This window comes from Anarrhichthys ocellatus, unplaced genomic scaffold, assembly GCF_004355925.1.
Source record: "Anarrhichthys ocellatus isolate YVR2014 unplaced genomic scaffold, GSC_Weel_1.0 scaffold23, whole genome shotgun sequence".
Classification (NCBI taxonomy): domain Eukaryota; kingdom Metazoa; phylum Chordata; class Actinopteri; order Perciformes; family Anarhichadidae; genus Anarrhichthys; species Anarrhichthys ocellatus.
Genome location: NW_022280053.1, coordinates 561,222 through 577,957, shown reverse-complemented (window position 1 = coordinate 577,957; position 16,736 = coordinate 561,222). Strand labels below are relative to the sequence as shown.

At 45.3% G+C, this 16,736-nt stretch overlaps 1 protein-coding gene across 10 annotated transcripts in view; it reads left to right on the top strand.

Annotated features, from left to right (window-relative positions):
• mast4 (microtubule associated serine/threonine kinase family member 4) overlaps positions 1-16,534 on the top strand; it is a 78,166-nt gene extending 61,632 nt beyond the window's left edge. For 9 of the 10 annotated variants that reach the window (XM_031860315.1, XM_031860314.1, XM_031860313.1 and 6 more), the window contains 18 exons: positions 550-682; positions 1,678-1,739; positions 1,860-1,951; positions 2,189-2,397; positions 2,513-2,651; positions 2,755-2,887; positions 2,975-3,140; positions 5,089-5,190; positions 5,841-5,963; positions 6,508-6,617; positions 7,284-7,405; positions 7,823-8,037; positions 8,191-8,391; positions 8,848-9,074; positions 9,375-9,497; positions 9,876-10,012; positions 10,304-10,488; positions 10,580-16,534. In XM_031860315.1, the coding sequence (XP_031716175.1) occupies positions 550-682; positions 1,678-1,739; positions 1,860-1,951; positions 2,189-2,397; positions 2,513-2,651; positions 2,755-2,887; positions 2,975-3,140; positions 5,089-5,190; positions 5,841-5,963; positions 6,508-6,617; positions 7,284-7,405; positions 7,823-8,037; positions 8,191-8,391; positions 8,848-9,074; positions 9,375-9,497; positions 9,876-10,012; positions 10,304-10,488; positions 10,580-14,199 (6,099 nt within the window). In that variant the 3' untranslated portion in view covers positions 14,200-16,534. The remainder of the gene's footprint in view (positions 1-549; positions 683-1,677; positions 1,740-1,859; positions 1,952-2,188; positions 2,398-2,512; positions 2,652-2,754; positions 2,888-2,974; positions 3,141-5,088; positions 5,191-5,840; positions 5,964-6,507; positions 6,618-7,283; positions 7,406-7,822; positions 8,038-8,190; positions 8,392-8,847; positions 9,075-9,374; positions 9,498-9,875; positions 10,013-10,303; positions 10,489-10,579) is intronic. The other variant, XM_031860316.1, reaches the window with a different exon arrangement.
• Positions 16,535-16,736: the final 202 nt, after the last annotated feature.

Here is a 16,736-nt window from a genome sequence, read left to right as displayed (position 1 = left end):
TTCTTCTTGATGCGAGGCAGCTATGAGTGCTAAACAAACCATGAAGTGTGCTCTACCTTAAGTATTGGTACAGTTTAAATTAATGAAAATTCAAATACTGCACTAATTTGCCTCCCGCTCTTTTCTGTTCAGATCGTGGTAACTACAGTTGGAAAAGTCATATCTAACAAAAATCACAGCAATGAGGAAAAACATGCAAAACAAAATGACGTTGAGGCGCTTTTCCGCTCAAAAATGTTCCAACTACAGGTGCTCAGCAGTGCAAAGGCAGCATGCAAAACGCTTAACTCTCTTTTTAAAAGAATTACAAGAATCCTCCCCAGGCTGCTGAAATGCTCTGTCGGATCAGGGCCTAAATGTGTATCTCTCTACCTTCAGCAGAGCTGCCACTTAATCCCTTAGACATCCTGTAGTTAACAACATTATCACCATTCATCAAACCTTCAAACTTCACACTGAGACTTCTACAAACCTGATCCTGGTACAAAAACTACGGATGTGTTGTTTTTTTGTTCATGTACTGAAGCGTGCTGCTGTGTGTGTCTCCAGGAGTTTGACCCAGAAGAATTTTACCACCTATTGGAGGCCGCTGAAGGACACGCTAAAGAGGGCCAGGGCATCAAAACGGACATCCCTCGTTACATCATCAGCCAGCTGGGACTCACCAGGGATCCTCTTGAAGGTAGGGCCAGATGATGGTCATCATCAGTGATGACACATTACAAACACCTGTGGTTAGAGCCGCTGGCACCCGTCAACAAGACACTGAAATAAGGAGTTTGATCAAAGATAACAACAGAAAGACAAAACAAAAAACGTTAGACTAAAAAAGGCTTGTAAAGAAGAAAGTATCTTCTCTCCTATAACTCCACGGGACTGCTGAGTATTGCAGTTGTCGGTGATGTGGTGTATAAGAATACAGGGTAGCTGGCTGTAAAGGAATGAAAGAACTAATGGGCAAAGATACTCCTGACTAATGGGCTGTACTGAACAGACCGTCTTTCTAATGACCCTCTGTCTCTCCAGATTCACTTACAAACAACATCCATTATGACTAATTAGAAAGGAATGGCCTCCCCACAGACCTTATACAGATCCACACAGGCTGGCTCATCAGCCAATCTCTCCCTTCATTTCCCCCGAGTGTCTCCCGCGTTTCGCTTTGCCCGGAGCCTCGTGTGCCCGCAGCAAACCTTACAACGAAGGACAGATGTTAAATAGCGGTGGAAATGTGTTTACGGGCTCTCTAAGGACGAGACGAACACCCCCGCTGTGGAAACACACACATGGAATTTGGCATGGCTGCACACAAACACACACACACAGACAACAACATGTAAAAGATGCAAGGTGGTTTATAATGAGCACTTGTTCTGGAGTGGTGATTTTCAAAATGGGTGTTAGACATGTGTTTGTGTTGCCACTACTGATTTCCGCCCCATTTATTCTCAATTCAGATTATCTCGGAGTCAGCACCTCGAGCCTAATGGGTTACTAAAGGCTGCTGTTCGTTTCGTTAACGGGTCCTGATTTCTCCGTATTTATGTTACCTTTGTTTCAAAAACTGCTCTGCAGAATGTCTTCGTCGGCCTCACATGAAGTTATAGATTTTTGATACACGAACAACCTTTTTTTTAATACATAAACTGCTTGTTTTCTCTTTATTTTTTTCTGTAGAAATCGCTCAGCTGACCAGCTGTGACAGCGGGATTGCAGAAACACCAGAAACGGACGACTCTGTGAGCACTCGGGGATTGTTTTTCCTGCATTGATCTACTCCATCCATCTTTACCGCAGGTCGAAGTACAGATGTTATCTTTTTGATTTGCTCTAGCGTTTGTGTCTCCTCTCGCCCTCAGTCTCAGAGCCTCAGCACAGCCCTGCGGTGCCGGCATAAACCCTGTGAATTGGACTTTGAGATGACAAAACTCATCAGCAATGGTGCCTATGGGTAAGGACATCTTAATCTATATCCGAGTGTCTAATCTCCGATGATGGATGGTTTGTTACAGCCCCAACTATTTCAGGTCGAACTGACCTTTTCTTTTCCTGTTTTCGGTTATCTCCCTCCGCATTTTCCTTCTGTTTCCTCCAGACGTTAATAACAATAGACATTAAAACTGATTTGATGATTAAATGGATCGGTTCATGTCCTCCAGCTGACTGTTAAACCATTTTTATTCCACAGAGCTGTTTATCTGGTCCGTCACAAGGAAACGAAGCAGCGGTTCGCCATGAAAAAGATCAACAAGCAGAACCTGATTTTGAGGAATCAGATACAGCAGGCCTTTGTGGAGAGAGACATCCTTACCTTTGCCGAGAACCCTTTTGTGGTGTCCATGTACTGCTCGTTTGAGACACGGCGGCACCTGTGCATGGTCATGGAGTATGTTGAAGGTCGGCCGCTAGTTTCTTTTGTTTTTTTTTGTGCACAGTGCTGCAGCTTGAAAGCACTTTGAACAATGTCTCCTGTGTGTTTTTCTCAATCACATCACTCCATTGATGTTCACAGGTGGAGACTGTGCCACCCTTTTGAAGAACATGGGTCCCCTGCCCGTGGACATGGCCAGGATGTACTTCGCAGAGACGGTGCTGGCTCTGGAGTATCTCCACAACTATGGCATCGTCCACCGGGACCTCAAACCAGACAAGTGAGACCTCCCGAATGTCATAGCAGCCAACTGACTATTGTTTTTCATTATCCCAATTCATTGTAATGTTTCCGTTCTCCTCCTCTTGTCCTCTTCCTCACAGTTTGCTGGTAACGTTAATGGGGCACATCAAGCTGACAGATTTCGGGTTGTCCAAAGTTGGGCTGATGAACATGACCACCAACCTGTACGAGGGACACATAGAGAAAGATGCCAGGGAGTTCTCTGATAAGCAGGTGCATCTCATTCAACCGACAGTTTGGACCAAACATGTTCCCCGAGCCACATCGTGTTCTGGTTATTTATTATGTTTTGATTGTTAGGTGTGTGGAACCCCAGAGTACATTGCACCAGAGGTGATCCTGAGACAAGGCTACGGGAAGCCGGTGGACTGGTGGGCGATGGGCATCATCCTCTACGAGTTCCTCGTGGGCTGTGTGCCTTTCTTTGGAGACACACCAGAGGAGCTGTTCGGACAGGTCATCAGTGGTCAGTGTTGCATCTATTTCTTCTCAGATTGTTAAAAACAGGCTTTTTTTGGCCATATTTTTGCCTAATAAAGACTACTGCTCACACCTTACTGGTGTTGGATCCTCAGCACAGAATATTTCTTTCATTCTAATCCTTAATTTACGATAATAAACCACACATTTTTGGGGGAATTTCTAAGTTTTAACAACACAGAAGTATATCATAAAAAAACCAACAATACAATCTTTCAACTCCGGCAGACAGATGAAGAAAATATTAATAAAATCAGAAAAAAAAACTATAAAAACTAAATAATGGAGGTTTGATTAATACTTAATGATAAATAAAATAAATTGGACAACAGCAAAAAAAACGTTGAATTAAGAGAAAATTAAAATAACCACGTTAACTTTGCATTAAGTCAAATGTGTCAGATGAAACCCGTACCACAATGTTGTGTTAAAGGATGAATGTTTAAATAGTGTCCTGACAATATTTACACCCACCCAAAACATGTCGTATTTGAATTACAATGCACAGCATGACATTTCACTGAGGCATCAATTGATCAAGAGGAAACATGAACTGCCTCTGATGTTTGTATTTAAAGATGAAAATAAACTGAGGTCAGTTTATCAAATATATAATTTTGACGAGACACATTTTTCGCAGGTTTCACAGCATCTGGCTTTTAGCTTCTGTTGAGCACAATGAGGAGGAATTCCCAAATCTCATTCAGATATGAATTAAACATTTACATAGTGACCACATGGAATTATTCTGTGTGCATATTTCTCAATTTATTGGAGACAGAGATTTCCCCCGAGGTCCCGTAGGAAAGCAGATGGCGTGAGGCGGATTCAGCTTGACTTTAGACCACAAGTGAAGTTTTAATAATTCTGATGATGTTACTTTGTCCTCTCCCTGTAGTCTCATGGTGACAGCCGCACAGGGAAAAATCTTACTCTTAAAAAAAAAAAAGAAAACGGCTTTTATCTTGTCAGCGTTGTGGCTCGGATGAGTTGTTGGAGAACAGCCTCTATCTGTGGCGGGGAAATAAATGGCATGCCATGACCGATTTGCTATGCTCTCAATCAAATCGCACCAAGCCTCCGAGAGCGACTGTTAATTAAAGGGGCCTGAACACACTGAATGCATGCCACCGTGGCCTCAGGCCGCACATACATATTCATAGCTCCCCTCCCAAATTTGATTAAAATGGGGACAAATGGTGCACAGAGCAGACAATCAGCACGGCACAGACGGGCTTTGCTCCCCCTTTTCAGTGCTTATCCACGAGGCTTTTCACTCAAAGCTAGAGCACATTTAAATTGTCTCATTCGACATAATGCTTACACCTCAGAACGAACTCTGTTTTGTCTGAATTTGCTGGTGAAGCCATTTTAAAAAGAGCACTTGGTAAATGTCGGCCTTAGTGGGGTCACAATTAGGTAACGGCATTAAATCAAATGAATAAAAAAAATACTAAATCTCACATTCCTTCATTCTTGTAATGCTAATCTTATTGTTGTTATGAACAGGTCTCCCGTTGACAAACAATAAAGCATGCACATGAAGCATGGAGGTAGAGAACTCATTGCTGCAGTCTCATGATATCTGACAGTATTTAGACACTTTCAGCATTTATAAAATATGCTGCAAACTTGTAAAATGATTGTTTGGAAGTACATTTACACGTGGCTCTTTCACATTCTCACATTGACATCTGTCGGCTCGAGCTTCCTAACATGACAAATTTAATTCTAGTGAGAAATGGCGGCTAGTAGCAGCGATAATGCTAAACAAGACACACACAGTTGGCTCTACAGGTAGCGAGAAATGACCTGTAGGTGTCCCAAACTGTCCCAAAGTTACCTTCTGCACAAGTTACTAATATAGTATTCTGGATGTTTAATTTTTTAACATCATGTCTGAAATACTTATCGTTTGCATTGTTTGTTTCCAGACGAGATCAACTGGCCTGAGGGAGAAGATGCCCCGCCTCCTGATTCTCAGGAGCTCATCGCCTTGCTCCTCCGACAGAACCCTCTGGAAAGGATGGGCACAGGTACAGACAGCAAAGAGCAACAAAAAAAGCCAGCATCTCGGTCAGGACCGGACAGGCTCAGCAGGCCAACATAAATCATCACGTGACCCTGAGTGCCACCTCAGCAGCGCTCATAATTCCAAGTCACCGGGCGAAGAAATTGAGGTCATCCGACAGCAGGGCAGTTTATCCTGTGACCTCTTCACCTCTTCCCTTTGATCAATTGCAATTATTTCCTTTGCTAGTCCATGAATCTAGGTCCATGCATGATCAAGCAGTAAGAGCGTGTAGATCCATGGGCCGTAAAAGTGTCCATGACCTGGGACGAGGCCTTTATTATCAGAGGGCTGCAGGTAGCCAGTTCAGTCCAGGGACATCTGGACCTCCTCGTTCATCTAGAGCTCCCCATCGCCAGGCTGCCATTCACAAAGTCCCCTGCTATTCCACGAAAGGTCACAGGCAGGAAATTGTCCTGCATAATTTATGGTTATATCGGTTTGGCCTGCAGCCACCAGGGGAAAAAAGGAAAACATAGCGTAAGCGTTTCTTCGCCTCCTGGGTCTCACTGAGCCATTTCGTTGTCAGCGTTTTCTACACAAATAATTTTCACATTTGTTCTTAGGAAATGTATTAACACTGTTCTTTTAAATTTGCATTTATTCCATCCGCAGGAGGAGCTGCCGAAGTGAAGCAGCATCAGTTCTTCCACAACCTGGACTGGAACAGCCTGCTGAGGCAGAAGGCCGAGTTCATTCCTCAGCTGGAGTCTGAAGACGACACCAGCTACTTCGACAGTGAGTTATCTAACCAAAGCATCAGTGTTACTCAAAAAAAGGTTCACAATGTATTATTTTTTACGTGTGTCCATAGATTTGCTTATAAATCATAGAAAAGATTCGCTCCTGATAACAGGATCTCGCCTCATAATTTTCTTGTTTGGATGTTTTCTATTCGATATTTTGGGCGACTTTGTTCTGAAAGTAAAAGTCCCGTTCATTTTTTTTCTCTTACACAATGTAACATGGAGCATTTCTACATCTTGGATCTCCATTAAACATGAATCAGCAGCGCAAAACAATAACTGGGTTAGAAAATATCTGGTTCTTTGATTATAAAGATTAAAGTAAACGTTAACTACGACTCCCAAAGAGCATTTCGGCAAAAAAACATCCAATCACAGACACATGTTTAGTACAAATCACACGACAAACCCACATATTCAAAAAACATGAATAAAAGGAGTGAAAACTGATTAGGATCCATTTTCATCTACTTAAATCACCTTGTGGCACTTATAATAAACTTTTAATAACTGAGTGAATCTCCCATCATCCCCAGCTCGCTCTGAGAGGTACCATCACCTGGAGACAGAGGAAGAGGACACAAACGATGAAGACTTCAATGTGGAGCTGCGGCAGTTCTCCTCTTGTTCTCACAGATTCTCCAAGGTGCGTCCTTTAATCTCCTCCCCCTCGAATTTCTCCCACTAACACAAAAATACCTCATCGTTACCGCCTGAAGATGTTAGCAATGTAAATGAGTTGCTGCCCTCATCCGTCCTGCTCCTCTTCTCACACGGGAAGCAAAGCATGAGCCGAGTGGTATTTCATATGGAAATGTGTGTCTGGAAAGCACACCCCGCTGTCCCTTTACCCCGGCGGTATTAAAACGTAGATGTCGGCTTTGCATATATTTTCTGCTTCTTCTGTTTTTTGTAAATGTGGAACACAATACACACAATACAGTCATACAAGCTGCGAGCGATTGTTGTGCTGCACTGCAGTATGCTCCCCTCGCACATCAAAACAAAGCATTACATTGTCTCAAAGAGCAGCGGGGCGTCTCGGAGGAAGTGTTGAGCAGCACTGAATCGCTGCTGCACCTAAAGCTCCATGCTCGTAAGACACGATGAAGTCTGCATTAACTCACATTAACAGCACAGTGTTTCACTGTAAAACCCTGATTTATTTAGCATTCCTTATTGTCTGTACAGAATACTCTACATTTATTAATCAATCTTTGTAGCTTATTCTGAGCATGACGGTGTGTGTCATCATTTTGCCTTTACAGCCTGCGTGTACTAAAGTGAACCGTTGCGTCTCTGTGGTTGTCAGGTTTACAGCAGCCTGGATTTGTCCCGTGGGCACCTGGAGGAGAAGGGAGAGAGTGAGGGGAAGAAGAGCGAGAGCCCACTGACTGTTGACTCCCTCAGCTGGACGCCAGACTTTGCTGAAATGTATGCATTAAACCTCTGTAACATAAACACGATGCAGTATGTAGCCGAGATCCAATATGCACTTCAGGGCTTGAATCATATGAAACACAAGATGAGAAGATCTTTCTGCTTACAGACATAGTAACAGAACTATATTTTTTGTATATATGTGGCCACTGATTACTGGAAAACATTTGCATTGTGCTACAAATTCGGTGGTTAAAGATGTACTCATCCGTAGTCGGTGTGTTATCTGCAGTAGATGGAGTTTGGAAACACAGACAGGAGTACCGACACAGAGGCTAAGTGATGTACAGCAGCAAAACGTGTTTTAAATACCTAAAAACAAATCTATGTCGGTTGAGGTCTACTCCAATAATCCCTCTGAGAAGTGAGGATCTGTTCACCTCATGAGAATCTCTTCTCTTCTTCCACCAGGCCCTCGCTGTCCCACTCGACGGACACGGACGGAATGAATCCGGGCCAGCGCCCCAACTTGTTGCCAAAGTTTGCCATCTCGGCAGACAGTGAAGGAGACGAGACCTCCGGCCTCGGTGACCCCAGCAAGACCTCCTTCTCCACTGGGGAGCTCCTGCAGGACGAGCCTGACGCTACAACTCCAGGCAGCACGCACAGTGGAGCCACGCTATCTGGTGGGAAATAACCACATCTCGAGTTTCATTGTATACAACTTTATAATAAATGTGCTTGATCATCTTTTTTGTAAAGTCAATAAGTTGTTTGTCAGCATTTGCTCCGCGTAGTTGTGTGTGTCTCACTCCATGCTCATCTTTTCTAATAATCAGGAAGTTTCTCAGAACATCTGGACCAGTTGACACCCAGAGGTGAAGAGGTGGAGAGCCCCGACAGCACCAGTCATACCTCCGCAGACCAGGGCGCTCACACCAACTCTCTGCGGCCCGAGAGCGCTGCAGAGAAGACCGGAGCTGTGGCTAAAGTCCCAAAGTCCGTCTCAACCGGTGCCCTCTCCCTCATGATCCCTGGCGGTAAGACGAAGAACGCAGATGTGCAACATGCTGACACAAAAATATGATCTCAATCAGTTTTTAGAAGTATATCAGAGCAACAGCGTGCCAAGAATTGCAATAAGAGCAGCACACTTTTTGTACAAATAACGTGAAAGAGATGAAAGCCCCGCTGTATAGATCTGTGTGAAATTGGCCCAGCGTGACACCTGCTGTGAGTTCAATTTAAACAGAGTGGCTGCGGGCAAGTAGCCGAGCACGAGCCGCTAATAAGGAGAGTAAGCAGGCAGGGCAGGAGCAAGAGGTCTTCACTGCCGGGAGAGTGAAAATCGCATTAGTTTCACCCACAGCAGGAGCAGAATGAACCGGGCTCATGAGCTTTATAGAAACACCTCACTGCTGACTCGAGGGGCCAACGTCTGATTGATTAAATGACAGAATCTGCTCAGGTGGTGATCAGCTCTCATTTCTTTCCAGATATGTTCGGGGTGTCTCCGCTGGCCAGCCCCCTGTCTCCGTACTCCCTCTCCTCAGACCCGTCCTCGAGAGACTCCTCTCCCAGCCGAGACTCCTCCCTCTGTAACGCCAACCCGCGGCAGCCCATCGTCATCCACAGCTCGGGGAAGAAGTTCGGCTTCACGCTGAGGGCGATCCGGGTGTACGCTTGCGACGGTGACGTCTACACTGTCTACCATATGGTCTGGGTAAGGGAAGGGCTATATCAGCCTGCAGGAGACTGTGGGGCTGCTTTCACACTCGACATGTTTGAACAACATTTAGTTTGGTTCATTTGCACCGGTGTAAAAGCCTTCGGGTCGCTTCCGGAGGGGTTGTGGTCTGGTTCAGTTTGTTTGTGGTGTGAAAGTAAAGCAGACGAACTGCAGGATTCTATGATAGTAAACATGTGATGTTAGCATGAATTCAAAAGCTGAACTTCCGTTAAACTTCCTGAAATGGCAAAATAGATGATGATATCAAATGTCTCTTATGTGTCTGTCAATCAGAATGTAGAAGACGGTGGACCTGCACATAAAGCAGGACTCAAAGCTGGAGACCTCATTACTCATGTGAACGGAGAACCAGTCCACGGTCTTGTCCACACTGAAGTGGTGGAGCTCCTGCTCAAGGTAAATGACAATATATCTTTCTTTAAACTGCAGATATCACATATTTTTTTGAATGATTTTGAAGTAAAAATGTTGTTTTCTAATTTCATAAATGTTAAATTAGCTGTAGGACCAATTGCAAATAATAATAAAAAATAACAGTTTATTCAATTCTTGTGGAGGTTTCCATTTCATATTACTGCTGTAATGTTTTCACTGTAGCTGGATTGAGTTTATTACTGTACTATACTACTATAATCCAATTAATATTTTCTTCCGTAAACATCCTCTACTTACAGTAATAGCATTAATGTTAAAATCTGAGAGTACACCAAACACAACGTCAACACTGATCTAACCCCTAAACATTCTAAAAGTCTTGTCTTTTTGTCTTTTCAGAGTGGCAGCAAAGTGGTCATCTCCACAACCCCGTTCGAAAACACTTCGATAAAAACTGGCCCGGCCAGAAGGAACAGCTACCGGAGCAAGATGGTGAGGTGTGCCAAAAAGCCCAAGAAGGAGAAGACACCAGAAAGGTACGAATCATCCACTGAAACGTACATTTGAATCAGTTTAGATGTAAATGTCCTAATTATACATATTGGATGAACACATTGTCTGTGGAAATTGTTAAGAAAGTGAGCAGTTCAATCAGTATATCTATATTGAATCACAATGCATATTTTTTTTTGTGTGTGTGTTTTGCATGTTTTTGTTTTATTATTTGTATGTACATTTTTTCAAACTGCCCAAAACAATAAAGCAAATAATAGGTTGGAGAGAAAAAAACAAAATATTTTTCTTTGTCTCACTTTGCTTTGTTCCAGGCGCCGCTCGCTGTTCAGACGTTTCGCCATGCAGCCGTCTCCTCTCCTGCACACGAGCCGCAGTTTTTCCTCCCTCAACCACTCTCTGTCATCTGGTGAGAGTCTCCCCGGCTCCCCCACCCACAGTCTCTCCCCTCGTTCCCCTACTGCCACGTTCCGCCCCACACCAGAGTTCACCCAGTCAGGTGGAGATTTCGTCTAAGAAATCGTACCGTTTATTTTCACTTCATGTATGTTAAATGACTGATGTTTTTTTTTCTTTTCTGTCCTTTCCAGGTGGCAACTCGTCCCAGAGTAGCTCCCCCAGCTCCAGCGCTCCAAACTCCCCCGCAGGCTCGGGTCACATTCGTCCCAGCACCCTCCATGGCCTCGGCCCCAAACTGCCGTGTCAAAGGCTCAGACAGGGGCGCCGCAAGTCTGCCGGCAGCATTCCCCTTTCTCCTTTGGCTCGCACACCCTCGCCCACCCCCCAGCCAACGTCTCCTCAGCGCTCTCCCTCTCCCCTTCTCAGTGGGCATCCCGTTTCCAAGACAAGCCAAGCCTTCCCAGCCAAGATACATTCCCCACCCACGATTGTACGTCATATCGTGCGCCCCAAAAGTGCTGAGCCTCCCCGCTCGCCCCTCCTAAAACGTGTCCAGTCTGAGGAGAAGCTGTCCCCCTCTTACACAGGAGATAAGAAGCACCTGTGTCCCAGGAAGCACAGCCTGGAGGTGACCCAAGAGGAGGTGCAGGATGAGGATCTGAGGCCTGGGGAGCGGGATTACACCGTCTTGCACAGTGTGGAAGAAACAGCCTGCGAGCCGCTGGCAGTCAACCGTGTTCGACCTGTTGAGCAGGGCTGCTTGAAGAGGCCCGTGAGTCGCAAGATGGGCCGCCAGGAGTCTGTTGAGGAGCTCGACAGGGAGAAGCTGAAGTCCAAGATGGTTGCAAAGAGGCAGGACTGGTCAGAGAGGAGGGAGTCGCTACAGAAGCAAGACGCCCTGCGTGAAGCTGACTCATCGTCCCCGTTGTGTGGCGATGACAGGGATGAGAGTTTTCTGGTCCGGAGCCAAATCAAAGCCCATAGCAGCCCAGACTCTGGCCTCCTGGAGGCCAAAGCTGCAAGCACAACCCTGAAAGATGTGCTGTATAAGAAACTCACCACACGTGTCTCTGAGGGCATCGGCGAAACATCTGGCGGCTGCTGTGAAAGTGACGGAGGACTCAGATCAACTCTCTGCTCCACTCACCCCGAGTGGCAGCACTCCAGACAGGGCAAAGATAACATGAAGCCGGACAGACTGGACTTCAAAGCTCCCACCATCGAGTTCACCAGGAAGAGGCTGTCCTTTGAAGAACGAGAGGACTGCATGTGTCGGTTGTCCCCCGGCATCCACGAGAACCTGCACTTTGGCTCCACCAGGTCTAAGAGCCTCCAGCTGGACACGGCCATGTCTCATGAGCACATGAAGGCAGGGCTGGGAAGTGTTCACTCCAGCCCTGAGGGTCTTTCCCCGAAGCTTTTCTCTGGCAGAGGAGAGAGCGCCGTGGAAAAACTCCAGCTCATCTCCTCCGCAGAGTCTCCGCTTCGGAAGACGTCGTCTGAATATAAACTTGAAGGACGCCACATCTCCTCTCTCAAACCCCTGGAGGGCACTCTGGATATTGGTCTGCTCTCAGGGCCCAGAGTTTCTAAAACAGAAACCTGTTTATCCAAGATGGCGGAGAACACAAGCGACAGTGTTTCTTTGAGTCCTCCAATTTGGCTCCAGACCCCTACTGAGAGACAAATAACCATCCCCCAAGTGAAAAGTACAGACAAGCTGAAGAGCCCCCTCACTTGTTCCACAATCCCCGAAGCGGTTTCTTCCCTAAATAGCATCGTTGCCTCCAAAGATCAGTCAAATAACGCAGCCACGGAGATGAAAATAAGCACAAGCGGTGAGAAAACACAGGACAGACACAGTGAATCATTAAAGGCTCAAACCAGCAAAGTGGAGGTGTCGAGCTTTAGTGTTAAACAAGAGAGCCGGACGGGTATGAAGTCCAGTTCATCACTGGCTCATGAACACAGAGGCCCTCGACACAGCTCCCACTTCTCCTGTGGAAAAACACCCTCCATACGGGAAGTCAGCAATGAAGATCAGGAGGATGAAGCGGAGCAGGAGGAAGTCGCACCACGCGCCACATCACAGAACACCGACAGCTCCAACACAGTGGGCTCTATGACTTCAGCAAAGCCGGAGGTAAGCATAAAAACTTTGACTCCGGCTGCAGCTGCCAGTGAACCGCTGGCCGTGTCGCTGAAGCGGAGTATAAACTGTGGTTTGGAGCGAGGTTGGCGTCAGAGCTGTGAGAAAGAAACGACTCCTGCACAGACCTCAAACGTGAGCTCTGAGGCGACTGTACAGAACAACTCTTCATCTGTGCGTGTTCCAGAGAGCTTGCTTTCAACGCAGCAGCAGTCGAACATCTGCTCTTCAAACACGGAACCGCAGGTTTCTATCACAACGTCTGGTTCTGTGAAAGAAGATGAAACCTGCAGTTTGAAATCGGACGGTCAGGACTGTTCGGTCGGGTCTGTTAGTGAGGAACAATGTAACGGATCTGCTGTGAAAGCGGTCGCTGATACAGGCAGCTCAGGCTCGAAGAAGGAGGTCAACGCGTGTGCTGCAGTCACAAAATTGGAGCAAAAGAGAGAAGTTTCTAGAGTAAACATGGTCTCCTCATTAAATAATGTCACACTGAACTTGAATAGAAAAGATAACACTGTTGGTGCAATAGAGAGTAGCAGCAAACTGCTGCAGAAAACAGAGGAGCCCACATCACCAAAGACAAAGAACATAGTCAATGTGAAAGATTCAGAGCAGCTATCAACGATCTATCCAGCTGAAGAAGCACAAAACAAATCATCTGATTCAGAATACTGCGCCTCTAAAAGAGAAGAAACCGCTGCTAAACTCAAATGTTCATCCTCAGCAACTGCAAATGAAAGTGTTTTGGTTGCCAAAAATAAGTGGAGGCCTGACCCGCAGCCTGTACCGCACGCCGCCGTGAAGACGGAGACAAAGTCTCACAGTGCAGCTCCTCCCGTCCCCGCAGCGAAGGGCAGTCCGAGTTCAAAACAGAGAGATCTGCCTAAAGAATCTGTGCTCTCGACGGCAAACGCTCAAATAACCCACGACCCTAAACGGAGAGAAGCCTCGTCTCCATCCAAGCGGGAGGAATCGCTTCAGCCGACGCATTCTCCAACTCTTGCTGATGCGAAGCAAAGAGAAACCCAGAACCCCAAAATCTCTGTAGCAACTTCAGTGAAAGAAAACGACTGGAAGCTAAAATCTGTCCCTCCTAAAGCCGTCCCTTCATCGTCAACTCTTAAGACTTCCGTAGCTCCAACACCAGTTATTAAACAAGGTCTTGATGCCAAACTTAAAGACCCCTCACCCAAAAAACAAGCCCCGGCCGTGAGAAACCATCACGGCTCAAAACCAAAAGAAGTTGCTTCGCCTCATCAGCTGCCCTCAGATGTTCCTTCCCAGCCCGATCCCCCGCCAGTGCTGCCGAAACCCGCGGTGAAAAGAGAAACGCAGGGCAGCGAAGCCGTCCCGGGCCGGGTCTCCGGCGGTGCGCCCCGGGAGAGTTTGGTCAAGGTGTCCAAGGAAGGCCCCAAGGCTGAAACGCTCAAACCGGACGGTCACAAGGGCCCGGATACCCGGACAACCACCCCCGACAAGCAGGTGTCCTCCGGCAGGAGGGAGCAGGCTGAGAGGAAGAGAAAAGAGGCCGTTCAAGAGGTCGCGTCTGCACAGAAAAACACTAAAAGAGACGCTTGTAGAGCCACCGCCTACGACAGAGACACTGGCAGGAAGCAGCAGCAGAAGGAGTCGCCGCGAAGTTCTAATAACAAAAAATAAATAGTGAAAAATAGCATCCGACGTCAGAGAATCCAGATGTAACGTTAGAAAATAGTTTGTGCAAACATCATGCCGCCTTATTGTTTTTGTTTTTGTTTGAGGACCGGCAAGCTGTTACATGCTGGTAGAGAGGTGTGTGTGTGTGTGTGTGTGTGTGTGCTGATCATTTCTGGTGTTTTTACTTTTTTTTACATCAAGTTGATTGTTTGGAAGTTTTGTTTCTGCTCTGTGCAATCGGTGTGTCGGGGGCAGCGGAGGGAGGAGGAGCCTCCCCGAGGTGTGTGACGTACTGTAGAGTCCGTGCCATATAAGTGATGTTGAATTGCACTCTTCTAGACTCGGAGGGCCTGAAGTCTTTTAATGCAGTAGTAGAACACACACAGTTTTTACTCAGCAATTCAGCAGTTTGTATCACGATTGTTTCTCTCTTGAGTGAGGTTCTGTGTGTGTTGGGTTTCCGTGCAGTGGTACACAGAGGGAACGCACTGTGCCCTGTGCTCTTCACTTAAAACTAAAAATACAGAACCATCTCACGGTTCTGCAAATCCTAAATTAGCGAAGGGGCCTTAGAATTATGGGAAGTAAAAAAACAACTTGCTGTTCTTAGCAAGGTGTGGTGTTTATTCACATTCCTCTGACATCTGTACATATTTTTTTTTTTTTGATTTTTATGCAATATGGTGTAAATATGAAAACGCTGTAAAACTGGGATTCATGGGCTTACATGATCGTCGTTTGTACCATATGTATAGATTCTGCGGTATCATTTGTTTGTATGCTCAGTATTAAGAGCTCGGTATCTCTGTGGTCTGAAGTAAGCTACCGTGGTGCGTCTGATCACAGGCATCCTCCTCTTTGTGACTTTCAACATGTGTTCACATGTTCCAGAATGAACTTGACGAGAGAGAGGGACAGGCAGGAGGGGGTGGACGGCTATTTCTGAAAATGTAGCATTAAATAACAAAACTGTCAGGGCTGTCAGCATTTCCCAGGAATGTCTTTGCCGTTGATGATGAGTGTAAATTATGAAATATTGTTGTTTGACTAATGAGATGCAGTTGGTTTCTGAAGGCTTTGGTCGTCATCTCCGGTTCCGTCCGCGCAGAATGAAATTAAGACCAATCACGTTATGAAGATCAGATTAGATTAAAGTACAGAGAGAGAGCTTCACCGTCGGGGTTTCAACAGATTTAAATGTCGGGTTTCGGTCTTCGTGTTGTTCAAGTCGTGTGTGAGTGTTTCGATGTTTCAAAGGACTCTTCGTAATGAGCAGCAGCTGGATTACAGCTTCACCTGGGTAAAGATTCCATACGCATACTTCATGTCCACAACATGCATTCGATGTTAAATACTTGGTACTACACGTATAGGCGGTCATATATCCGCATTCACTATCTGCAACTCACACACACACACACACACACACACACGTTTCTATACTGTAGATGAATTGCAAACCCTAAATGAGAACGAGAGAGTCGCCTCGGACACTAAGTATGTCGTGCAGTATTTGCTCTGTTGTGCTGGCTGTAAAGACAACCTTGTCCACTACATGTCCTCTCATTTTGACGAGTCAGACATGACGCGGTGTACAGTTCATCCTAACGGCAGGCACACTGTATCCCAGAAGGGAACTGAAACACGTGAGATTGATTGCAGAGATTTTAGTGTTAAATGAATCCGATGTTTACTTTGCATTAGATATTGTTAATGTATTGCTAATGTAGTGTGAGAGAACAAATGCACCTTAATGTTTGACAATATTTAGTTCAGAGGGTGAGAAGAAGAAAATGGAACTGAAACTGGTTTATGAATTCCCCTCTCGTGACTCACTGGCGTGTTTATTTGAACACATTGAACACACGTGTGTTTTCTTTCCTCCTGTGACGACTGACATTTCAATCCTCAAAGCACATTCAATGTTTGTTTACAAAGCATCATGGATGTATATTTTGTATATTGTTGATTTGCCAAATCTGTGTTGTGTGTCCGAGATGTTGTTTCTAGTAGTGTGAGACTTTGCTCCCCGGCCTCCAGGATGTTTAATAAGAACATTTGTTTGCGCTGTAATCAATGTCTGTTCATACGTCAGCTTCTTCTTTCTCTGCTTGTCGTTTCAGTTTCCTTTTCTTCTTTTCTTCCTCTGTGCAGAACTAGTATTAGATGAACTTGCTTACGATGGTTTGTCTTTTAGAATATGTGCAATAAAAGTGTTTTGAGTTTTGTATTTTGCCCAAGGAAAGCTCTATGGATGTCATAGATGTTGTATATTAAAACAGATATTTATACCTCTAATGTTGCATAATACTGAAAATAAAATGGAATTATGAATTAATCTTTTCAGTCCTCTTTTGATAGAGTTCATAGATTGAAAGTCAAAGGTAACACTTTATCTTACGAATCTATAATTTATGAATAATAATTTACTAAAACGTTTCCTGAAAATACTGAAATAATTTGCACTAATTATATGCAAAATTAGAACTTGACTAACTAAACTATTTAGACGGTGGTACAATTGGTCCACTTCATCCAAT